The sequence below is a fragment of the Hypanus sabinus genome, chromosome 19 (assembly GCF_030144855.1).
Source record: "Hypanus sabinus isolate sHypSab1 chromosome 19, sHypSab1.hap1, whole genome shotgun sequence".
NCBI lineage: Eukaryota > Metazoa > Chordata > Chondrichthyes > Myliobatiformes > Dasyatidae > Hypanus > Hypanus sabinus.
The window spans coordinates 76,459,093-76,485,550 of NC_082724.1; the positions used below are offsets into that span (position 1 = coordinate 76,459,093).

General features: G+C 42.0%; 2 protein-coding genes across 4 annotated transcripts in view; one reads left to right on the forward strand and one right to left on the reverse strand.

Moving 5' to 3' along the window:
• tma7 (translation machinery associated 7 homolog) overlaps window positions 1-13,494 on the forward strand; it is a 31,125-nt gene extending 17,631 nt beyond the window's left edge. Inside the window, exons 3-4 of the mRNA XM_059944790.1 lie at window positions 3,269-3,356; window positions 13,306-13,494. Coding sequence (XP_059800773.1) covers window positions 3,269-3,356; window positions 13,306-13,340 — 123 coding nt within the window. The 3' untranslated portion in view covers window positions 13,341-13,494. The remainder of the gene's footprint in view (window positions 1-3,268; window positions 3,357-13,305) is intronic.
• A 3,084-nt stretch (window positions 13,495-16,578) lies between these two features.
• LOC132378076 (deoxyribonuclease gamma-like) overlaps window positions 16,579-26,458 on the reverse strand; it is a 72,819-nt gene continuing 62,939 nt past the window's right edge. For all 3 annotated transcript variants that reach the window (XM_059944799.1, XM_059944801.1, XM_059944800.1), the window contains 2 exons: window positions 20,284-20,380; window positions 16,579-17,806 (listed from right to left, as the gene is read on the reverse strand). In XM_059944799.1, the coding sequence (XP_059800782.1) occupies window positions 17,744-17,806; window positions 20,284-20,380 (160 nt within the window). In that variant the 3' untranslated portion in view covers window positions 16,579-17,743. The remainder of the gene's footprint in view (window positions 17,807-20,283; window positions 20,381-26,458) is intronic.

Consider the following 26,458-nt stretch of genomic DNA (forward strand, 5'->3'; position numbering starts at 1 on the left):
ACGAAATTCAGTGTTTTGCAGCAGCAGTACATTGCAATGCATAATAATAAAAACTATAAATTACAATGAGAGGGAAAAGTACTGAGGTGCTGTTCATGGGTTCATTGTCCATTCAGAAGACTAATGGCGGAGAGGAAGAAGCGTTGAGAGTGTCTCTTCAGGCATCTGTACCTCCTCCTTGATGGTAGCAATGAGAATAAGGAAGCAGGAGAAAATCTGCAGATGCTGGAAATCCAGGCAACACACAAAATGCTGGAGGAACTCAGCAGAGCAAGCAGCATCAGAAAAGAATACTGTCAACGTTTTGGCCTGAAACAGTTTGGCAGGACTGGAGAAAAAAGGATGAGGAGTAAAAATTAAAAGGAGGGGGGAGAGAGAAACACAAGGTGATGTGTGAAACCGAGGGGGGTTGTGGATGTAAAGAGCTGGGAGGTTGATTGGTGAAAGATGCAGCACTGTAGAAGTGGAAATCTAGAGCAGAATGCGGTGGAAGTAAGGAAAGGGAGCAGGAGCACCAGAGGGAGGCGATGGGCAGGCAAGGAGATGAGATGAGAGGGGGAAAGGTGTGGGTGTGGGGCATTACCAGAAGTTGGGGAAATTGATGTTCATGCCATCAGGTTGGAGGCTACTCAGACAGAATGTAAGGTGTTGTTCCTCCAGCCTGACTGTGGCTTCATCACAAGAGCAGAGGAGACCATGGATGCACGTATCGGAATGGAAATACAATGGGTGGCCATTGGGAGATCCTGCTTTTTCTGGCAGTAGCTGCTCAGAAAAGTGGTCTCCCAATCTACGTTGGGTCTCACTGATATACTGGAGGCCAAGTCCAGGGGCACAGGACACAGTATATAAGCCCAGCAGACTCAGAGGTGAAGAGTTGCCTCACCTGGGTGGACTATTTGGGGTCTTGATCGGTAGTGAGGGAGGAGGTGTGGGGGCAGGTGGAACACTTGTTTCACTTGCATGGATAAGTGCTGGGGGAGGATCTGTGGGGAGGACGAATGGATACAAGGGTCGTGTAGGGAGCGATCCTTGCAGAAAGTAAGGGGAGCGAAAGATGTGCTTGGTGGCGGGATCCCGTTGGAGGTGGCGGACGTTGTGGAGAAATATGTGCTTGATGTGGAAGCCGGTGGAGTGATAGGTGAGGACAAGAGGAACCCTATTCCTGGTGAGGTGGCTGGAAGATGAGGTGAGAGCAGATATGCATGAAATGGAAGAGATATTGTTGAGGGCAGCATTGATGGTAGGGGTAGGGAAGCCCCTTTCTTTGAAGCAGGAGAACATCTCCTTCATTTTGGAGTGAAAAGCCTCCTCCTGAGAACAGATGTGGCAGAGACAGTGAATTGAGAGAAGGGGTTGGAGTTTATACAGGTAACAGGTTGGGAAGAGCTCTAGTCCGGGTAGCCGTGAGAGACATCAGTAAGTAAACTGTCTCCAGAGATGAAGACAGAAAGATCGAGAAAGGGAAGGGAGGTGTCGGAAATGGACCAGGTGAATTTGAGGGCCGGGTAGATGTTGGAGGCAGTCGGTGAAGTCGATGAGTTTTGCATGGGAGCAGGAAGCAACACCAATTCATTCTCCGATGTAGCATAGGAAAAGTGAGGGAGGCCACTAGTGTAGGCTTGGAACTTAAGATTGTTCCATGTAGCTGACAAACAGGCAGGCATAGCTGGAACCCTTGCAGTACCCATGGCTAGACCTTTTGTTTGAAGGAAGAGAGAGGAGCCAAATGAGAAATTATTAAGAGTGATGACAAGTTCTGCTAGATGGAGGAGAGTGGGGTTGGAAGTGAACTGGTTGGGTCTGGTGTCAGAAAGAAACAGAGCTTTGGGGCCTTCCTGGTGGGGATGGATGTGTATAGGGACTGGACATCCATAGTAAAAATAAGATGATGGAGACCAGGAAACCTGAAATCATTGAAAAGATCCAGAGTGTGTGAAGTGCCATGGATGTAGGTAAGATGGGACTGAATTCGAGGAAATAAAACAGTTGAGGTATGCAGATATGAGTTCAGTAGAGCAAAAACAAGCTGAAACAATATATCTACATGGACGATCGGGTTTGTGGATCTGGTAGAAATGGGAGGTGTGGGAACCATGAGGTTAGTGGCAGTGGATGGGAGATCCCCAGAGCTAATAAGGTCGGTGATGGTATGGGAGACAATGGCCTGGTGCTCCTTGGTCACATCAGAAAAGGGAGGTGTCTTGAGAGTTGCCATGGGCTTCAGCAGGAAGAAGGCATCCTCTATATGATGGGCGATCTTAATGATCGATGCTGCGGCATCACCTAGTTTGCAACTTTCTCCAGTCTTTTTCCGATCCTGTGCAGTAGCCTCTCCATACCTGGCGGTTTTGCAATGTGGATTAATTGGTTAAGTAAGTTATGTTTTATGCGCCTGATATAAAAGTGAATGGCAGAGTCTAGGAGGAGGGGCAATGGAAATGTGCAAAGAATAATTTGGGATTAGTTTAAATGGGTGTTGATGGTCAGTGCAGACTTGGTGGGCCCAAGGACACTGTGGTAACGTCGTGGGTGGCGCGATGCTGTTACAGCACGGGCATTCAGAGTTCAATTCTGATGTCATCAGTAAGGTGTCTGTACATCCTCCCTGTGGAACGCATGGGTTTTCTCCAACAGTCCAAAGACATACAGGTTAGTAGGTTAATTGTTCATTGTAAATTGCCCTATAATTATGCAAAGGTTATTGGCCAGCATAGCTTGGAAGGCTGAAAAGGCATTTTGCACTGTATCTAAATAAATAAAGTTTTCCCTTATTGTAGGAACTGAATATAATCCAGATCATTCAGAAGTTATTTTGCAGGCATGTAACACTTGGCAAGACTGCACCAATAAATAAAAGCAAATGCTGAGTGTTTCAGCTGATGGACACCATTAAGCTAAATAGTTTGAGATTCATTGGTTTGTTTCCATCTTGTTGAGCTTGCAGCCAGAACTTTCAAAGGATGCAGGCTGTGCTTAACTCCTGGGGATGCAGAGCAGCAAAGTCCACTATCACGTTTCAATTGCATGCATCATTTTTGTTTGCAGGATTCAAGACTAATCCTTGAACAGATAGGCTGCAGGTGCTGAAAGTTCGCAGTTTGGTTACAAGGTTTGGGTACTTGAATAAAAGAGTTGAGTAATTGAAAAATTAATCAAGGTGGATGTTACAAAGAAATGTGTGAGATTTAGCTTCACTGCATTATACTAACATACAGTGCAATCTTAAGTGAAGTAATTTGCATATTGTGATTTCTTCTCTTTGCAGGATGATCTTGCTTTCAAGCAGAAACAGAAGGAAGAGCAGAAGAAACTGGCAGAGCTGAAAGCGAAAGCTTCAGGCAAAGGGCCACTTGGTGAGTGATGTGACTGCAAGTACACTTCACTAAAGTTGAGCTGATGTGGAAGGTCAGCAGTGCCAGTGTGATTCTGGAGATAATTCCATATGGCATAAAGGATGTTTCTCCACAGGAAATCCTAACTGGACAATAGTGAAGCCCCACTCCAAGCTGACAATCTATTAAATATTCAAATTCATTCATTTAAATTGATAGCCATATTGAACCATTTTGTATGTCAGTCCTTTCTACTTCTGTCCAGTTTCTAGCTAATTTTAAATATAACTTTCTGTGACACGAGTACAATCTACACACTCACTGGCCACTTTATTAGATACAGTTGTGGAACCTGGAATGGTGTTCTGCTGCTGTCGCCCATCCACTTAGAGGTTCAATGTGTTGTGCGTTCACTGATCCTCTTCTGCACACCACTGTGGTTGTCTGAGTTACTGTCATGTTTCTCTCAGCTTGAACTGGTCTGTCCATTCTCCTGTGACCCATCTTGTTAACGAGGCATATTTTACCCATCCTCACTGGATTTTTTTTGTGTTTTTGCACCATACTCAGTAAACCCTAGAGGTCGGCAGTTTCATGAAACTGCCCAATCATTTCACGGTCAAAGTCATGGCGATCACATTTCCTCCCCATTCTGATGCTGGGTCTGAACATCTTGACCATTTCTGCATTCTTTTGTGCATTGAGTTGGTGCCTCGTGATTGGTGATTAGATAATTGCATTAACTAGCAGATGTACTCAATAAGGTAGCAATTGAGTATATATTTATTACTGTATTATTGTGCTATTTTTCTCTTGAATAATGTTTAATTCTTCATCTTAATCTTTTATTTTTATCCTTTATCCCTCTGTTTCTAATGTATTTTACATTTAGTATTTTTCCCTAACTTTTTTTCCTTTGCCCCATCATGTAAGGAAAGTTTGCAGATTGTACCATTTTGGTGTCTGTGTAGAATGATAGCAGAGCTGTGGTAGTTTGTATCTAGACTACTTACTGTAACATCCACATACTGACACTACCTTCATTCTTAAAGGAATTACTGATTCTTCTCATGTTTCCTTCCCAGTCATAGTGCTTAGACCAATTTCAGAGTTACTTCAAAGTAAATTTATTGTCAAAGTACATACAGTAATGTGCAAAAATCTTAGGCACATGCGTGCCTATAAAAAGTATTCACCCCCCTTGGCAGTTTTCAGTTTTTATTGTTTGGCAGCATTGAATTGTAATGGATTTTAATTTGGCTTCTTTGATACTGATCAATAGAAAAAGACTCTTTGGTGTCAAAGTGAAAATGGATCTCTACAAAGTGATCTAAATTAATAGCAAATATAAAACACAAAGTAATTAATTGCATAAATATTCCCCCCCCCCCCCTCCCATAATATGACATACTAAATCATCTGGTGCATCCAATTGTGTTTAGAAATCACATAATTAGTTAAATGGAGATCTGTTTTTGGAGACCTGTGTGCAGTTGGTTGAGGCTGTCTTGAGGAGGACTTCATAGAACGCATCTGTGATGGTTTTCCTGAACAGCATGTTACTAAACCTACAAGGGAATGTGCTGTCTTAGATCTGGTTCTGTGTAACGGGACAGGTAAAATCAGTGATCTTATTAGAGATCCTCTTGGAAAGAGTGATCACAATATGATTTCATTTCTCATACAAATGGAGGGTGCAATAGTTCAAACTAAAACCAATGCATTATGGCTAAACAATGGAGACTACAATGGGATGAGGGAGGATTTGGCAAGTGTGGACTGGGAACACAGGCGAGATGGTGGGGCAGTTGAAGAATAGTAGAAGACTTTCAAAGAGATTTTTCATGGTGCTCAACAAAAGTATATTCCAGTTAAAAGCAAGGACAGTAAAGGTGGGGAGAGCCAATCTTGGATAACTATGGAAATAAAAGAAGGCATCAAACTAAAAGCTCGTGCATACAAAGTTGCCAAGAGTAGTGGGTAACCTGAAGATTGGGAAAACTTAAAGCAGCAAATACCATGAAGTGAGCAATAAAGAAAGGGAAGCTAGATTATGAAAACAAACCAGCAGAAAATATAAAGCAGATAGTAAAAGTTTTTATAATTATATAAAATGGAAAAAGGTGGCTTAAGTGAATGTAGTCCCTTGGAGGACAAGAAGGCGGAATTGCCATTGGATAATGAGGAAATGGCCGAGGCTTTGAATGACTATTTTATGTCTTCCTTCATGGTGGAGGACACATTTGACATGCCAAAGAAAGAAGTTATTGATGCAGTGGGAGGTGAGGACCTCGATACAATAGCTATCACTAAAGAGGTAGTGCTGAGCAAACTTGTGGGTCCTTCATCCTGATGGAAAGCATCCCAGGGTATTGAAGGAAATGGCAGAAGTTACAGTAGGGGCTTTGGTGATGATTTACCAAAATACTCTGAACTCTGGGCAGGTCCCGGTGGATTGGAAAAAGGCAAATGTCACACCACTGTTCAAAAAAGTATGGAGGCAAAAGGCAGGACAGTTAGTTTAACATCTGTAGTTGGATAATGCTTGAAGCCATCATTAAAGAAAAAATAGCAAGGCATCTGGAAAGAAATGGATCCATCAGGCAGACTTACTGGAGTTCTTTGAGGGTATAACAAGTGCAGTGGATAGAGGGAAACAGGTGGACGTTATGTACTTGGGTTTCCAGAAGGTGTCTTATAAGGTGCCGCATAAGATAAGGATGCATAGAGTTGGTGGTGATGTATTTGCACGGATAGAGGGTTGGTTAACTAATAGAAAGCAGAGAGTTAGAATACATGGGTGTTTCTCTGGTTGGCAGTGAGTGGTGTGCTGCAGGGGTCAGTGCTGAGTGTTCAGCTGTTCACGATGTCCATTAATGATCTGGAAGAGGGGACCAAGTGTAGTTAGTGTATCTAATTTTGCTGATGACACTTAATTGAGTGGAAAAGCAAATTGTGCAGAAGATACAGAGAGTCTGCAGAGAGATAATACAGAGGTTAAGTGAGCGGGCAGGGGTTTAGCAAATTGAGTACGATGTTGGTAAATGCAAGATAGTGTGGAAGGAAAAATGAAAGAGTAGATTATTATTTAAGTGGTAAATAATTGCAGCACACTGCAGTGCAGAGGGACTTGGGAGTGCTTGTGCATGAATCACAAAAGGCTGGTTTGCAGGTACAGCTGGCTATCAAGAAGGCAAGTGGAATGTTGGATTTCATTGCTGGGGGATTGAACAAGAGCAGAAAGGTTATGCTGCAACTGTACAGGGTACTAGTGAGGCCACACCTGGAGTACTACGTACGATTCTGGTCTCCTTGGTTGAAGAAGGATATACTGGTTTTGGAGGCAGTGCAGAGGAGGTTCACCAGGCTGATTTCAGAGATCAGGGGGTTAGACAATGATGAGAGATTGAGCTGCGTGGGACTGTACACACTGGAATTCAAGAATGAGAGGAGATCTTATAGTATCATTAAATTCTGAAATGGATAGATACTGTAAGATAGAGGCAGAAAAGTTGTTTCCACTGGTAGGTGAAACTAGGACTAGTGGACATAGTCTCAAGATTCGGGGGGTAGATTTCGGACAGAGATGAGGAGAAACTGCTTTTGCCAGAGAGTGGTGAATCTATGGAATTCTCTGCCCACTGAAGCAGTGGGGGCTATCTCAGTAAATATATTTAAGACAAGGTTCGATAGATTTTTGCATAGTAGGGGAATTAAAGGTTATGGGGAAAAGACAGGTAAGTGGAGCTAAGCCTATGGCCAGATCAGCAACCCGCGGCTCCGGAGCCACATGTGGCTCTTTTACGTCTGTGCTGCGGCTCCCTGTTGCTTTGGGAAATAATTGGTCAGTATTTAATTAATATGTATTTTATGTTGGTTTGTTAGTTTTTGAAATGTAATTCTAAATTTGAAGATTATGGTGATCTTGTACAATCTAAATAAGACGTTGTGGCGACCCATTTCCTGACACATCCAAACCGGCTCACAATTAGCCAGCGTTCAGGCTAAGGGAGATAGCCTACGGGGGTTTGTGAGTACGTGTCTTTTGCAGCATCCGCGCCCATGGGGGGGGCGGGTTGAGGGAGGCTTAAAAGCAAGGCTGTTTAGTTCGAATAAAGCTATCTTTGACTGCAGTTTACTGACTGCGTGTAGCATTCCGCTACAACGTGTTTTTATCACTGGCTGTCCAGAGGGGAGGTGCTGAAACGCTTTGTTGCGTGTCTGGAAGAAGTGAAAACTTTCCTGGGCAGCAAAGGGCTCACCTTTCCTGAGCTGGAACAGCCAGAGTTGCTGGAAAAGCTACACTTCATGGTAGGACATGACAGCGCACCTGAACACGCTGAACACAGCTCTTCAGGGGAAAGGACGTACAGCCCTGCACATGTTGGAGGATGTTTTGGCATTCGAGCGCAAGTTGACAGTGCTTGCCAGAGATTTACAGAAAGGCACATTGTCTCACTTCCCCAATTTGAGAGAGTTCAAACAAGGTCACGACATGATAAATTCGGAGTATTTACATTCTGCAATCATCGCAATGCAAACATCGTTTGGGAAACGCTTCTGTGAGTTCAGAGAGGAAAAAAACACATTATCCTTCCCGGTCACTCCCCTAAGCATCGATCCATCCCTACCGAATACGACTGCATTGTCAGGTGTGAGTCAACCTGACCAAGTATGATAAATATTTTAATTGCCTATTATTTTACGTATATTCATATGTTTTCATTGTTCAGTGAAATAGTCCTTTTATTTTTCAGGTTGACAGCTGGCTGACGTTATTTTTGGTTTGCTGCTGGCGGCAAATTTAAGTTTAGCGTTTTTCATAAATACAAGAAGGACTCAAATAGACGTTGAGTATTTTACTTAAAAGTAACCTTCAACCCAACGTCTTATTTTCGGAGTTCAAAATGTTTTTGTTGCATGCAGAAATGTAATTTCGTTTTCTCTACAGGAGCTCATCAATTTCATAAATGCAACACATTATAGTTTGTTTATACATAGCATAAAGGCAAAACAAAACGTTGTATGCAGTGTTATTTCATTTTAAATGTCAAACGGATTTTGCGGCTCCCAGTGTTTTCTTTTCTGTGGGAAACGGGTCCAAGTGGCTCTTTCAGTGGTAAAGGTTGCTGACCCCTGAACTAGGACTAGTGGACATAGTCTCAAGATTCGGGGGGGGTAGATTTCGGACAGAGATGAGGAGGAAATGCTTTTGCCAGAGAGTGGTGAATCTATGGAATTCTCTGCCCAATGAAGCAGTGGGGGCTATCTCAGTAAATATATTTAAGACAAGGTTCGATAGATTTTTGCATAGTAGGGGAATTAAAGGTTATGGGGAAAAGACAGTAAAGTGGAGCTAAGCCTATGGCCAGATCAGCCATGATCTTATTGAATGGTGGAGCAGGCTCAATGGGCTAGATGCTCTACTCCTGCTCCTATTTCTTATGTTAAGATGTTTTAATTGGTTGTAGTTAAAGACACACCTGTATCTGGAGGGTCCAACTGCTGCTGAGTCAGTATTCTGGCAAAAACTACAGCATGGAGACAAAGTAACACTCCAAGCAACTCTGTGAAGATGTTGTAGAAGAGCAAGTCAGGAAGTCAAGAGACAGATGCAAGAACATTTCCAAGTCATTGAATATCCCTCGGAGTAATTAAGTCAGTCATCAGGAAATGGGAAGAATATGGCACAGCTGTAAATCTGCCTAGAGCAGGCCATCCTCAAAAACTGAGTGACCATGCAAGAAGGGGACTAGTGACAGAGGCCACCAAGAGACCTATGACAGCTCTGGAAGTGGAAGAGACTGCACATACAACAGCTGTTGCCCAGGTGCTTCACTAGTCACAACTTTATGGAACAGTGGCAAAGAGAAAGCCACTGGGAGAAAAAAAACACATGAAATCTTGGCTCGACTTTGCCAGAAGGCATGTGAAAGACTCTGCAGTCAGCTGGAAGTAGGTTCTATGGTCTGATGAAACCAAAATGGAGCTGTTTGACCATCAGACCAGGCTATGTTTGGTGTAGGCCAAACACGCATATCATCAGAAACACAGCATCTCTACCATGCGCATGGTGGTGGCTGCTTCACGTTTCACTGCAGCAGCCCCTGGAAGGCTTGTGGGGGTAGAGGGTAAAATGAATGCAGCAAAATACAGGGAAATCCTGGAGGAAAACCTGATGCAGTCTGCAAGAGAACTGTGACGCGAGAAGATTTTTAGAAGGCATTTGATAAGGTCCCACATAGAAGATTGGTGGGTAAAATCAAAGCTCAGGGCATCGGGGGAAGGCATTGACATGGATAGAAAATTGGTTGGCAGATAGAAAGCAAAGGGTAGCGGTGAATGGGTGTTTCTCGGAATGGCAGGTGGTGACTAGTGGGGTGCCACAGGGCTCGGTATTAGGACCACAGCTGTTTACCATTTACGTTAACGATTTGGATGAAGGCATAGAAAATAACATCAGCAAATTTGCTGATGATACTAAGCTGGGTGGCAGTGTGACATGTGATGAGGATGTTAGGAGAATTCAGGGTGGCTTGGATAGGCTGGGTGAGTGGGCAGATACTTGGCAGATGACGTTTAATGTGAACAAGTGTGAGGTTATCCACTTTGGGAGTAGGAACAGGAAGGCAAATTATTATCTGAACAGTGTAGGGTTGGGTAAGGGAAAAATACAGAGAGATCTCGGAGTCCTTGTTCATCAGTCACTGAAGGTGAATGAGCAAGTGCAGCAGGCAGTGAAGAAGGCTAATGGAATGTTGGCCTTTATTACAAAGGGAATTGAGTACAAGAGCAAGGAAATCCTCTTGCATTTGTACAGAGCCCTGGTGAGACCACACCTGGAGTATTGTGTACAGTTTTGGTCTCCAGGGTTAAGGAAGGACATCCTGACTGTAGAGGAAGTGCAGTATAGATTCACGAGGTTAATTCCTGGGATGTCTGAACTGTCTTACGCAGAGAGGTTAGAGAGACTGGGCTTGTACATGCTGGAATTAAGGAGATTGAGAGGGAATCTGATTGAAACATATAAGGTTATTAAGGGATTGGACAAGATAGAGGCAGGAAATATGTTCCAGATGCTCGGAGAGTCCAGTACCAGAGGGCATGGTTTGAGAATAAGGGGTAGGTCATTTAGGACAGAGTTAAGGAAAAACTTCTTCTCCCGGAGAGTTGTGGGGGCCTGGAATGCACTGCCTCAGAAGGTAGTGGAGGCCAATTCTCTGGATGCTTTCAAGAAGGAGCTAGATAGGTATTTTATGGATAGGGGAATCAAGGGATATGGGGACAAGGCAGGAACCGGGTATTGATAGTAATTGATCAGCCATGATCTCAAAATGGCGGTGCAGGCTCGAGGGGCCGAATGGTCTACTGCACCTATTGTCTATTGTCTATTTGTTTTCCAACATGACAATGACCCCAAGCATAAAGCCAAAGCTACACTGGAATGTCTTAAAAACAACAAAGTTAATGTCCTGGAGAGGCTACCTCAGTCCATATCTCAAACCAATTGAGAATTTGTGGTAGGACTTGAAAAGGGCTGTTCACTCACAATCCTCATGTAATCTGACAGAGCCTGAGCAGTTTTGTAAAGAAGAATGGGGAAAATTGCAGTGTCCAGATGTGCAAAGCTGATAGAGACCTATCCACACAGACTCGAGGCTGTAATTGCTGCCAAAGGGGCATCTACTAAATACTGGCTTGAAGTGGGTGAATACTTCTGCAATCAATTATCTTGTGTTTTATATTTGTAATTATTTTAGATCACTTTGTGGACATCTGTTTACACTTTGACATGAAAGAGTCTTTTTCTGTTGATCAGTGCCAAAAAGCCAAATTTAATCCATTGTGATTCAATGTTTGTAAAACAATAAAACATGAAAATTTCCAAGGGCGGGTGTATACTTTTTATAAGCACTCTATGTATAGCTTGGCTGCCCAAGATTTTTGCACAGTACGATTTTTGTCAATGTGGAGTGGAGAGCGAGTTTGTACTTCTGGTGTGAGCAAAGGATGTTGGGTATGGCGAGGGTGGAGCACCGTGTGGGAAAGGTGGCAGAGGAGTGCTGGGGCAGGGGGTGGAATGGGTGCAGGTACACCTAGCCCCGAGACACCAAGCAAGGTCATATGATTGCAAACCATTGGCTTTATGATCATTACAGAATTATCTCTCTGATGTCTCCCACTCCTTTCCTTCTCCCTTTTCTTTTTCCCTAACCATGATTCCTCTCTCTCCACCCTCTTCCCACTCTCAGTCTACAATAGAGACCTGTATCAGAATCATGTTTAACAGCACTCACATGTAATGACGTATTTTTTTGCATCAGCAGTACAATGCAATACATAAAATTACTACAGTACTGTGCAAAAGTCCTAGGCTCTAGCTTTATTTGTAACCCTTTTGCATAGTACTGTATATGTCAGCATATACTGTACAACCTGGAGATTAGAGATTTGCAGGCAACTTAGCAAATCCAATAAACATAATAGAATCAATGGAAGACCGCACCCAACAGGACAAACAACCAACGTGGAAAAGACAACAAACTGCAAAAATATAAAAAGGGAAAAAAACTAAACAAACAAGCAATAATAATAATAACCAAGGACCTCCTTGGTTATGCACTAAACACATAATCAAGTACATAAGATGGTAAACCTGTGGAATTTGTTAACACGAGTGGCAGTGGAGGCCAAGTCATTGGGTGCATTTAAGGCAGAGATAGATAGGTTCTTGATTAGCCAGAGCATCAAAGGGTATGGGGAGAAGATGGGAGTAGGGATGATGGGAAGAATTGGATCAGCCATGATTGAATGGCAGAGCAGACTCAATGGGCTAAATGGCCTACTTCTGCTCCTATATCTTATGGTCTTAGGATGAAGAGTCCTCGAAAGTGAGTGCAGAGGTCGTGGGAACTGTTTGGTGATGGGGGCAACTGAAGTTTCTGTACCTTTCTGATAGCAGCAGCGAGAGAGCATGACCTGAGTGGTGGAGAAAAGAGAACTTGGCAAACGTAAACTAATTCCAGTATCATTTCTTGTAGAATTAGCAGAAACCAGTGGTACAGAAGCAGTCTGATCATGTGTTTAGTGCATAACCAATGAGGTCCTGAGCCAGTGCATTTGTTGAACTGTACAAAAGGCTTGAATTGATATTGCAGCTTTCAGCATGTCCAAAGTAGTCCACAGCCCAAAGTATTTTCATATTGCAGTCAGCTCATGCACATCAGCTTCTCCAAAATACTACTATGATATTTTAATGGTGTCGATTAAGGGTTAACTCAACTTCAACCTTAAAATAGGTCCTTGTGACTATGGTGATTACAGTCTTGATTTACTATGTAATTTTTAAAGATGGTAATTCAAGCGATTTCTCTCTCTCCCAATGTGCAGCTTTCCCACTTCTATTACATGGGATCATCAGCCTTTGATCTGTGTGCTGAAGTATCTTCAGAGTTGAAAGTACATATATGTTACCATATACAACCCTGGGACTCATTTTCTTGTGGGCATTCACACTAAATACAAAAAAATACAATAGAATCCATGAAAGACTACAGCCAACAGGGCTGACAAACACCAATGGACAAATACAAAAAAGAAAAAAAAAGCAATAAATATCTTGAACATGAGATGAAGAGTCCTTGAAAGTGAGTCCGTAGGTTGTGGGAATACTTCAGTGTTGGAGCAGGTAGAGTAGACACAACATTCTGATTCAGATAAGGATCATTTCAGCTGAGGTAGGGCTCATTCTAAGATAAGACTTCTGCTTGATGAATGATGTAATTTGGGTTTCCTTTTATAACTTTCTTCAGAATGTAAGTTATTACAAAAGAATGGTGAGCATCTGTGGAAGAATACTACAGCAAGGGAGTAAATGCCTTTAGGAAAGCATAAGCAGTGGAAAGATTCTTAAAGGAACATAAACAATATGGTACTTGAGTTTTTACTGATGATGTCTTTATGTCTGCAGGTTCTGGCGGCATTAAAAAATCTGGCAAGAAATAACTGATACACTGGAACATGCAAATTAAACTCGTTGAAGCTGTGGTATCTTAAGAGTGGAGGATTACGTTTGCAAATGGTTTTAATTGGTTGAGCTTTCTACCTTCCCTTGTAAATTGTAAATTTGTTTAAAACTCCAATAAAAGTTTTTTCCTGATTTTGTTTAAGTGGCTGTTGTCTGCAGTTTCACTAAAATGTGGTTTCATTTTAATAATTAAGATGACTATTGGTACAGTTACAACTTGTTTTTTAAAGCTTGGTTTGAATGTAAAGGCAACTTTGCCTTGTGCAGTGCTAGGCAGAGGTAATGCAGACATCTTATTTAAGAAGAATTAAAGGTTCTGTCATTGATGTGAAAATGAGTCATGATATTATTATTCAAACAAGAAATGTCTTTTGGTAAACTGTACTGTATTCAGCTTAAATTAAACTGACTAATGGTTTACAGGTCTGGATCCTATAGGTGTCCACAGAGCCTGGATTGTGGGGGAGGGGCGTTATGAAGGGAAAACGACAGGCCAACACTTGTTGGGTTTGGACGTTTGTTGTTGTCAGAATGTTTCTTGTAATAATGCAGATAATTTTATTGCTGCACTATCTAAAAAGGGGTAAGGGAAAACAATCTGATTTGCACCCATCTCACTGTATACAGGCATTCTGACATACCTGGCCTGCCTTATTCAGTCCTCTAAGCCTGATACATAAACACCTGCTTTGCATGTCCCAACCCTTCATTAGTCACCTTGTGTTGGTAAGCAAAAGCTCACTTCCAACTTTTTTTTATTGTTTTCATACAAATCCATGGCCTCCTTCCCTCCCTTATTCTGCAGTCTGCCCCGGCTAATATCCTTTGAGTATCTGTGTACTTCCCGTTCTGGCTTACTGATCATTCCAAACTTAAGCTCTGCCACTGGCCCCTAAGCCTTAAGCCAGGGTCACTAACCCAGGATCTATGTACCCCTTTTTAATGGTACTGGTCCATGGCATAAAAAAGGTGGGAAGTTCCTGCCTTAAACTGTCAGGGCCCCATAACCTCTGAGATTCCCTAAACCTGTAATGTTCTTTTAAATTTCATCAAAAATTCATCCTTTCACCTCTCTAATCTTATCAGGCTGTCAAATTTTGTTTGATAACCTTTCTGTGAAACGCCTTGGGACATTTTGTTTCATTACTTTTGTTTTATTCAATAACTTCATGTTTCATTTCTCTAAGCAGGAAGGCAAAAATAGGGGATATGGCATGTTAAAATGAAAGTAGACTATCATGGGCATTCATAGATTTTGGCTGGAATTCTGCTTTCTTAGCTATCCATCTCCCAACATTTCATGAAATATGATTTGCTAATAAATCCAAGAAATGTTTTGATAGAAACTTTGGAACTTAGGAATGGAATAAATAACCTGCTGCCATAAACATGCCTTTAGGGGAAGAAAGATGAGGAAAGCTATAAGGGATGCAGATAATGTTAGAAAGGTGGTGGTAGTGGATCATAAATCTGTGTTGAGCTGATAATTCTATTTCTGTACAAATTGTATGTGAAACCAATAATTTTGTTTAAAAAGGTTTATGTTGAATTGTAAATTTCTCCCTTGTAGTGCAATCTATCATCCAGCAGATGGTACAGCTGCATCATTCGAAATTTAAATGTAGTATTATGGCCCACAGAAAATGTCACTTTTGCCAGATTGCAATCATTTATTTGCATAGTTTGTTTATTTTTATTTAGAGATACAGCGTAGAATAGACTCTTAAGGCTCTGCACCACTCTGTCATCTACCCACCGATTTAATTGTGGAATAATTTACAATGACCAATTAACCTACCTGGTACATCTTTGAATGATGGGTGGAAACTAGAGCACCCAGACGAAATCCACGTATTCCATGGTGAGGATATACAACCTCCTTACAGAGGGAGGAGCTGAACTCTGAGCTGGATTTCAGATATTCAGCAGATGCAACTGTTTGTTTTTCTGAGCAATATTGTACTGAAATAGGCCCTTCGACTCAACTCAGCCATGCTGAACAAGATGCCAACCTGAGCTGTTTGCCCATCACCCTCTAAACCCTTCTTATTTATGTACTTGTCTAAGTGTCTTTCAAAATTTGTTACTGTATCTGCCTCAACAACTTTCTCTGTCAATTAGACAGATCAGGAGAATGGGCAAGAAAGTAGAAAATGAAATACAATGTTGGAAAATGTATGGTCGTGCACTTTGGTAGTAGAAATAAATGTGTGGACTATTAACGGGGAGAACACCCTGAAGGTTAACTTGCAGGTTGATTTGGTGGTGAGGAAAGCAAATAGCATTTATTTGAAAAGGGCTAGCATACAAGAGCAAGGATGTGATGCTGAGGCTTTTTAAGGCACTAGTGAGGCCTCATTTTGAATATTGTGAACAGTTTTGAGCTCATCTTAGAAAAAAATGTGCTGCCAGAGGAGATTCACAAGGATGATTCCAGGAGTGGAAGGGTTATCATACGAGAAACGTTTGGCTCTGGGTCTGTACTCGCTGGAATTCAGAAAGATGAGAGGGGACCTCATTGAAACCTTTCGAATGTTGAAAGGCCTAGACGGAGTAGATGTGGAAAGGATGTTTCCCATGGTGGGAGAGTCTAGGACAACAGAATAGAGGGTTGCCCTTTCAAAACAGAAATGCAGAGAAATTTCTTTAGCCAAAGGTTGGTGAAGTTGTGGAATTTGCTGCCACATACAGCAGTGGAGGCCAGGTTGTTGGGTATATTTAAGGCAGAGATTCTTGACTGGACATAGCATCAAAGGTTACGGGAGAAGACCAGAAACGGATTGAGGAGGAGATTTTTTAAAAAGTGTCAGCCATGATTGAATGGCAGAGCAGACTTGATGGGCCAGATGGCCTAATTCTGTCCTATATCTTATGATCAATTCACACCACCCTTTGCTTGAAGGAATTGCCCCTCATTTTAAATCAGTCTCTTTTAAATCTTTCCCTTCTCACCTTAAACTTTAAAGGGTTTTTATGATTCCCTTTTCCTGGCAAAATATCTGTGTGTATTCACCCTTCATGATTTTATATACTTTTATAAGATCACTGTTTAGACTCCAATGCTCCAGTGAATTCAGTCCTCACCTACTTGATCTCTCACTATAACTTGGTTCTTGAGTTCTGGTAACATTCTCATAAATAGTCTTTGTATTCTTTCTGGTTCAATGAAGTCTTTCCTACAACATGGTCATTAAAACAGTCAATGCATGGATCAGAATCAGATTTTATTATCAATGTTTTATATGATATAAAATTAGTTGTTTTGCAGCAGCAGTACAGTGAAAAAATTATTGTAAATTGCAAAGTAAATACCTAGCGCAAAAAGATAGGAAGAAGGGAGATTGTGTTTTTGGTCAGTTCAGAAACGTGATGACAGAGGGGAAGAAGCTGATGCTGAATGGTCGGGTGCGGGTCTTCAGGTTCTTGTGAATCTTTCCTGACAGTAGTATTGAGAAGAGGCTATGTCTAGATGGTAAGGATCTTTCATACTGGATGCACCCTTCTTGAAGTACCACCTCATGAAGATGTCTTTGAGGAAATTTGTGTCTGAAATTAAGCTGGCTGAGCCTACAGCCCTCTGCAGCCTCTTGCAATCTGTGCATGGAGTCTCCATGCCAGGCTGTGATGCAACTGGTCAAAATGCATCTAGAAAATTTGCAAGCCTTTGGTGACATGCCAAATTTCCTCAATATCGTAATAAAATAGATCCACTGGCATGCTTCCTTCATGATTGCATCAATATGTTGGGCTCAAGCTGGATCCTCAGGTATGTTGACACCAAGGAGCATATCCTTTACATTGCTCATCCTTCAGTGAGAACTGGTGTGTATTCTCCTGACTTCCCTTTTCTGAAGTCCTCTAAGTTCCTTAGTCTTGCTGGCATTGAGTGCTAGCTTGTGACACCACTCAACCAGCTGATAAGTCTCATTATTTTTAGTGTTAACACCATCAGCCCTTCCCAACCTTTCAGAGATCTGCGATCAGAGGGGAGCAATTAGTCCCAGCTGCACACCTGAACTGAGATTCCTTTTGAAGACCTAGTGTCAGTTACTCCATCTGTCGATCTAGACATGTTGCCAAACTAACCCAACCAGGAAATTGTCAAATAGAAAATAGCAAAGGCTTTGGAGTAGGTAAAGCTGTTGAAGTCCTAAAATTCAATGGGGAGCAACTTCTATTACAAATTTGCAGCCTTATTCTTCGTGTTTAGGAAGAGGAAGCCTGTAGTAGGAAATACACATAAAGCAGCTCATTTACATCATGTATTTTTTTCATGATATTTCAAAGCTCAGCTATACTACTTCAACCTTATTGCTAATTGCCACTGTCTGCCAGTTGCAGTATGGTTCTGTTGTGTTCATCTGTTTAGTCGATATCCATTTCACTCCTGGTTGATCAATTTGAGCTCCACTTCAACAGGGTAGTGGTCACTGATATTCAAAGCCTAATTGTAAAGGAAAGAAGCTTTAAATATCTGAGTAGTATTTACAATTTTGTTAAGACCACAAGACAGTTACTTACCCATAATTCAACATCTCCACCCACTAACTCCCCCACTGCTTCATTATTTCCAGTCAGTCGCCTTATATACAGTCTAACATCACTTTATAGCTATTCAATCAATGTACATAAGCTACCTTATGTATTTATTGTGCTTTTTTATTATTATTGTGTTCTTTATCTTTTGTAGGAGGTTTTTTGTCCTACTTTGGATCAGGAGTAACTATTATTTTATTCTCCTTACACTTGTCTACAGGAAATACCTTTGAACAATTGACATAACAAAATGCTCTACATTTTAAGTAAAATGATGGACATGAAAGCGGACAGTTTGCAGAGTAATAAATTTCTTTTAGAGCAGTACTGTGGCACAGCAGGTAGAGCCATTGCATTGCAGGCATAGACACACAGAGCACTACAGCACAGAAACAAACCCTTTGGCCCATCTAGTCTATGCCTAACTGTTATTTTGCCTAGTTCCATTGACCTGCACCAGAGCCATAGCCCTCCATAGCTCTCCCATTCATGTACCTATCCAAGTTTCTCTTAAATGTTGCAATTGAACCCACAACCACCAGCAGATTCTTCCATACTGACACCACCCCTCTGAGTGAAGGAGTTCTTCCTCAGGTTCCCCTCAAATATTTCACCCTGTGCTCTTAATCCTTGACTTCTAGTTCTTTTCTCACCCAGCCTCGGTGGAAAAATCCTTGTTGAATTTACCCTGTCTATAACCTGCATAATTTTGTATGCCTCTATCATATCTCCCCTCATTCTCCTACTCTCCATGGAATAAAGTCGTAATCTGTTCAACCTCTCCCTATACCTCAGGTCCTCTAAATTTTTTTCTTTGCTCTTTCAAACTTATCGCTATCTTTCCTATAGGTATGTGGCCAGAGCTGCACACAATACTACAAATTTGGCTTCACCATCATCATATACAACATAACACCTGAACTGTTGTACTTAATACCCTCATTTCTAAAACTCAATATACTAAATGCTCTCTTTATGAACCTATCTACCTGTGACACCACTTGCAAGGAATGATGGATCTGCATTCCCAGATCCCTCTCTAATACCACACTCAGTGGCCTACCATTCACTGTGCAAGTCCTACTTTGGCTTTTCCTCCCCAAGTGCAACACCTCACACTTTTCTGCATTAAATTCCATCTTTCGGCCCATTTTCTAACTAGGCTAAATCCCTGTACAAGTTATGATAGACTTCCTCGCTGTACACTGCATACCCAATCTTGGTGTCAAATATGACCATGCTGATCTCAAGTGGACGAGTTTTGTTCCATGCTATCATTTTGTTCTTAATATCATGTGTAGGAGCTCTAGGGATTCTCCTTCACATTGTCTGGCAGAGTAGCTTCATGCTTTCTTTTAGCCCTCTTGATTTCCCTGTTAAGTATAACCTTGCACTTCTTGTACTCCTCAAGCATCCCATTTGTTCCCTGCTGAATATATTTGCTATGCATGTCTTAACCAGGGCCTCAATACTCTGAAAACCGAGTCTCTCTATACCTGTTAGCCCAGAATTTTATTCTAACAGAAACGTTCAAATTCCATACTCTCAATATTCACTTTTGAAGGTCTCTCACTTACCAAGCATTCCTTTACCAGGAAACAAACTATCCTCACCCATGCCATTTCAAAGACCATGCCATTTCTGCTGCTGTTTGTGTGATGTTTATGTCTTCTACCTTGGCCATATGACTTTCATCCAAGTGATCCAGTTTCCCACCTCCCAAAAATGTGCTGGTTGTTAAGTTAATTAGTGACCATAAAATGCTCTTGGTGCAAGTGGGTGGGCAGAGAGTTAGGAGCATGTTTAGTCAGAAGGTGGTAAATCTGGAAATTTTTTGCCATGAGTGGCTGTGGAGGCCAAGTCATTGGGTGCATTTAAGGCAGATAGATAGGTTCTTGATTAGCCAGGGCATCAAAGGGTATGAGGAGAAGTCGGGAGTAGGGATGACTGAAAGAATTGGATCAGCCTATGATTGAATGGTGGAGCAGACTCAATGGGCCGAATGGCCTACTTCTGCTTTATATCTTATGGTCTTATTGGGGCATGTGTGAGAGAATTGGTTTCAAGGAAGTTGGTGAATGAGATTGTCACAGTCTAGTATAGGCGTTGGGCTGAATGGTCTATAACATTGCAAAATATGAGACCAAAGGACATACAAGTAGAATTAGGCCCATCAAGTCTGCTCTGCTACTCCATCATGGCTGATTTATTATCTCTCTCAACCTCAATCCCTTGCCAAAAATAGGATTCAACTCTCCCTCCACAACTCAGTGCAGCACCCCTCCCCTTTTCTCCACAGCCCCCCCAACCATCTCCATGCCCACATTGCTCCCATCAGAGAGAAGAGTTTACAATTCTACTAACTTGTGTCACCATTCTCCTTACCCTCTCTTCGCTCCATCCCAGCTCGTCTTGGATGTTGAAAGGCTTAGCGGAATTTGGAACTATCCCCTGATAAAATGTATTCCCATAAACAACAATCCTGTCAACAGTAACAACAGACATAATTAGAGAGTGCCTACAGCACTGTAAACAGAGAATTCACTGTGGACTTTCCAAATGTCAAGAGAAATACTGCACTACAAAGACATTTTATACAGGAAAATAAAGAAAAGTACTATTAAAGGTATGCAATCTCATCCAAGCTTTGAATCATAGGCAGTTTTGATTTAAATCTAATATAATATCTGTATAACCTGATTTGTTCATAAATTCCATACTATACACACGGAGCTGTTAGATTTTATCTTGTGGCTAGTTCAAAGTTCAATGTAATTTATCTTGGTCTTCAAAATGCTTTTAATAGTCTAATGATTAATGTTAGAGAATGTGCAAAATGACACCAGTGGTATGTACACTTGTAGCTCTGGTTAGACTACACAGAGCATTGCATTCAATTCTGGTCACCTCACCATAGGAAGGATGGAGAAGATACTTGGCAGGATGCTGCTTGGACTTGAGTATATGTTTTATGAGGATAGGTTGAGCAAGCTAAGGCTTTTCTCTTTGGATGGAAGTGACTTTGGAAGGCGAGAAGTGACTTATAGAGGAGTACAAGATGATGAGAGGGGTAGATCAAGTAAATAGCCATTTTCCCAGGACAGAAATAACCATATGACAATTTCAGCATGGAAACAGGCCATCTCGGCCCCTCTAGTCTGTTGCAAACGCTTACTCTCACCTAGTCCTACCTACCTGCACTCAGCCCATAACCCTCCATTCCTTTCCTGTCCATATACCTATCCAATTTTTTTTAAGTGACAAAATCGAACCTGCCTCTACCACTTCTACTGGAAGCTCATTCCACACAGCTACCACTCTCTGAGTAAAGAAGTTCCCCCTCGTGTTACCCCTAAACTTTTGCCCCTTAACTCTCAACATGTCCTCTTGTTTGAATCTCCCCTACTCTCAATGGAAAAAGCCTATCCACGTCAACTCTATCTATCCCCCTCATAATTTTAAATACTTCTATCAAGTCCCCCCTCAACCTTCTACGCTCCAAAGAATAAAGACCTAACTTGTTCAACCTTTCTCTGTAACCTGAAACCCAGATAACATTCTAATAAATCTCCTCCGTACTCTGTCTATCTTGTTGACATCTTTCCTATAAGTCGGTGACCAGAACTGTACACAATACTCCAAATTTGGCCTCATCAATGCCTTGTACAATTTTAACATTACATCCCAACTCCTATACTCAATGCTCTGATTTATAAAGGCCAGCATACCAAAAGCTTTTTTCACCACCCTATCCACATGAGATTCCACTTTCAAGGAACTATGCACCATTATTCCTAGATCACTCTGTTCTACTGCATTCTTCAATGCCCTACCATGTATGTCCTATTTGGATTATTCCTGCCAAAATGTAGCATCTCACACTTATCAGCATTAAACTCCATCTGCCATCATTCAACCCACTTTCTAACTGACCTAAATCTCTCTGCAAGCTTTGAAAACCTACTTCATTATCCACAACACCACCTACCTTAGTATCATCTGCATACTTACTAATCCAATTTACCACCCCATCAGCCAGATCATTACTGTATATGACAAACAACATTGGACCCAGTACAGTTCCCTGAGGCACACCACTAGTCACTAGAAATGGCTAGTACAAAGAGACGTTTTAAAATGATTGGAGGATGACAGAGATAAGTTTTTTACTCAAGAGAGTGGAACACCCTGCTAGCCATGGTGGTAGAGGTAGATACGTTAAAGGCATTTAAGAAACTCTTAGATAGGCACATGGTTGATAGAAAAATGGAGGGTTATGTAGGAGGGAAGGGTTACATTGATTTAGAGTAGGTTAAAGTTTGACATAACATCGTAGGCTGAAGTGAGCTGTAATGTTCTAGGGGATATGTGCTTAGGTGACCAGAACAGAAAGCAGAGATGGTAGAACAAGGATAGTGGTGTCCCATAGTGATGAGATTTTCGGTGCCATGGTAGCATAGCAGTTGGTTCTGGAGTTTAGAGTTCAGTTCCAGTGCCGTTCTGTAAGGGGTCTCTATGTCCTCCCCATGGAATGTGTGTGTTTTCCTTGGGTGCTCCAGTCCAAAGATATACCGGGTCATTGTAAATTGTCCCATGATTTGGTAGGGTTGTGGTGTTGAAGTGGCTTGAAGGCCGGAAGGTCCTCTCTCTGCCATGGTGCTAATAAATAAAAAATAAATGAAATAAGTATTACAGCTTGCATTCAGAATCTGGAATCCGAGTCACAACGGACATGATGTCGAATTGGTTGGGATGTTCATTACTGAGGAGGAGAAAAATAATTGTAAATCATTAATCAGCTTGCAGAATAATTGCAAATGACTTCAATGCATAACTATGAGGTAAGAAGAGTAGAAAGGTTATTTATCAGCGAGGTAGTGATGTAGAGTAGAGAGACAGGAATTTGGAAATACAAATGCACTCATTGGTGCACTCGATGGTTGCTCTACAGGTTGGAAATCCCATTGTAAAAGCCGGGCCACACACAAGGGTATACATTGGGTGGGTTTCTATTAAAATAAGGAAAGTTATGTAACTGCATCTTAGATAGATAGGGCCATAAAGAGAGGTTTTGACACATTGGCCTTCGTAAGTCAGGGAACTGAGGACAGGAGTTGGGCTGTGATGTTGAAATTGTATGGGATGTTGGTGAGGCTGAATTTGGACTATTGTATGTAGTTCTGGTCATGTACCTACAGGGAAGATATCAATAAAATTGAAAGAGTGTAGATAAAATTCACAAGGATGTTGCTGGACCTTGAGAATCTGAGAGGAGTGTTAAATAGGTTAGCAATTCAAGTAACACCCACAAAATATCGACAGTACTTTCTTTCCATAGATGCTGCCTGGCCTGCTGAGTTCCTCCAGCATTTTGTGTGTGTTGCTCTGATTTCCAGCATCTGCAGATTTTCTCGTTTGTGTTTTAGATTAGAACTTCATTCATTGGTGTGCAGGAGAATGAGTGTAGCTCTTATAGTGGTATCCAGAAAAGATGTACAGGGAGAAGGGTCCAGCCACTCTAGCTCAGGATGGACTAGATGGGCAGAAGGGTTGTTTCTGTGCTGTAGGTTACTCTACGAGTCTAAACCTTGGTTACATCATCCATACTTGCCACTTATAAAAAGAGCCGTAACATTCCTAGCACCTGAATCAATGAGTGCAGCACAGTGCAAAAGAGCCTGGATCCCAAGCCCTGCCACAGAAAGAGATTAACAGATGGACAGAGGAAAATATACAATGACTGAAAAATAGGTAATAGTCTCACTGATTCCTAGGATACCCTGATCTACAACACCTTTGTGGAGAATGAGCAGTGAAAAAACAACTCGGGGTTACACAGAAGCACAGCATAAATGACTGAGGGGACAGTAGCTCTCAAACTGCCCACCCACCCCCCTTGGCCTTATCAGTCTCCAGGGAACCACTGAGCCGAAAGGAACTCAGTCTTCTCTGAGACACTGCCTTAGAGGGTTTGAAGGATATAGAGGAGATGGTGAGGATGAAAAATAAATACGGATGGTATACATATTGGGAAAAGATGAACAAATTGACTTATTTTTGTCTTTAGAAAAGAAAGTGAGGGGTTAGCGACTAGAGGTCACGAAGTGCTTGGACTGAGTGGGTGCAGAAAGAACATTTTTACTTGTGCAAAATTAATGTATGATGCTCAGCAAGAAATCTAAATAAGAAATTCAGAAAAACTTCCTCATGCAAAGAGAAGCAAGAATGTGGAACACACTTACACAGGGCATAGCTGAGGTGAATAGTATAGATTCATTTTGGGGTGACAAAATAAGCATATGAATCCTGCCCAGCTGTGAAAGGAGGAGAGTTGGGTGTGGGGATAATAACCCTATCCCGTAAAAACACAAAACTGCCAGAATGCCAGAAGAAGCTCAGAGAGCTCATCCCAGGGGGAGGAAGGATCTCCGCCTAGAAGACATACTGTGCGAGCTGGTGGAAACCACAGGGACGAGGACTCTGGCAGCCTATGCCCCAGATCATACCGGTCACGGTCTGACAAAGAAATAAGCATATGGGAAAGAAGTAATCAGATAGTTATGTTGATAGATTTCAAACTCTTTCTGTATATAACTCAAATCAGCCCTATAAATCACGTAACCAGAACAAAACCATAAGAGATATAAACAGAGAGATTCTACAGATGCTGGAAATTCAGAATAACACAAAATGTGGAGGAGCTCAGCAAGACAGACACCATCAAAGGATGGGAATAAACAGTCAATATTTCAGGCTGAGACCCTTCATTAAGACTTGTTTACTCATCTCTTATTACAGAAAGATGAAGTTGTGATGCAGGGTTTCTGATAAGATGGCTTGGCAGAGGAAAGTTATAATGAAACATGTCAAGAATAAGGAGGGAAAATGTTGGGAGTAAAAGAAAATTGTAATACTGTACCTGCCATTTGGTTGATGGTTCCAATAACAATCAAGTAAATCAACACCTTAAGCACTGACTGATGGTGTAAACTAAAATGCAAACTCTTTCTCTTTCCAGATGCTGCCTGACCTGAGAATGTCCAGCACTTTATAGTTTTATATCATGGACATTCATTTGCTGCACAACTACTGCATTGTGCTACATTGACTTTTATCTATAAAAAGTATAAGGCGGCTCCCAACACTTTCCAAACATGCAACTGGTACCTCCAAGCAGATCCAGGGCAGCAGATGCCTAACAACACCGTTTGTATATTCCCCTCCAGTGTCAGTGGAAAATATACCTCTGTTCCCTTACTGATCTAAATGCTAGAATTCTGCCCCGCCATACTGTGGAAGAACCTTAACCACATGGGTTACAGGGTTGAACAAGTCATAAACACAAAAGATTCTGCAGATGCTGAGGATCCAGAGAAGCACACACAAAATGCTGGTAGAACTCAGCAGGTCAGGGAAGAAATAAACAAATGATGTTTTGGGCCAAGACTACTACTACATCTGTAGATTGGGGGGCAGCTTTGTCAAACACCTTCGCTCCATCATCCACAAAAGGTGGGAGGTCCTGCTGGCCACCATTTTAATTCTACTTCCCATTCCCATTCCATCATGTTGGCCCATAGCCTCGTCTGTGGTCACAACAAGGTATGAAGGAGCAACATCTCATATTCCATCTAGGTAGCCTCCAGCCTGATGGTATGAACATTGATTTCTCTAACTTCCAGTAATTTCTATGCCCTTGCCCTTTCTTATTTCTTTCCCCATTTTGGCTCCTCTCTTACCCCTTCTCTTCACCTACCCATCATCTCTCTCTGGTTCCCCCATACTACCTTTCCTTTCTCAATGGTCCATCTTCCTCTCCTATCAGATTCCTCCTTCTTCAGCCCTTTATCTCTTCTGCATATCAACTCCCAGCTTCTCACTTTATCTCACCTCCCACGCCCACCCACCTTCCCCTCACCTGGTTTCACCTATTACCTGTCAGCCTGTGCTCCTTCCCAAACCCCCATTTTCGTATTCTGGCTTCTTCCCCACTCCTTTCCGGTCCCGATGAAAAGACTCAGCCCTAAAGGTTGACTATTCTTTTCCATCCATAGATGCTGCCTGACCTGTTGAGTTCCACCAGCATTTTGTGTGTGTGTTGCAGTGATCTCAGTGAGGGAGGGACAGTGAATGCCAGCAATGTCAGCAGCTTAAGCAGGGCTATTCTTGCAACTGGCTCACAAATGTTAAGGGACGGGATTTCCATGCAGGATTGGAACTGCCACTTCCTTCTACATATCAATGTGCATTGGGCTTCCAATCTTATGTTCAAAATAAAACAAAACAAAAAAAAAAGCACAAAATAAATCCCACACAGCAAAGACTGTCAAACAACCAATGTGTAAAAGAAGAACAAATCATGCGAACAATAAAAAAGTAAACAAATAACACACAGACCATGAACCACAGAGTCCCTAAAAGTGTGTCCACGGCCACGGAGCCAGTTCAATCCAGGAGCCAACAGCTCCAGGCCACGGCCACGGAGCCAGTTCAATCCAGGAGCCAACAGCTCCAGGCCACGGCCACGGAGCCAGTTCAATCCAGGAGCCAACAGCTCCAG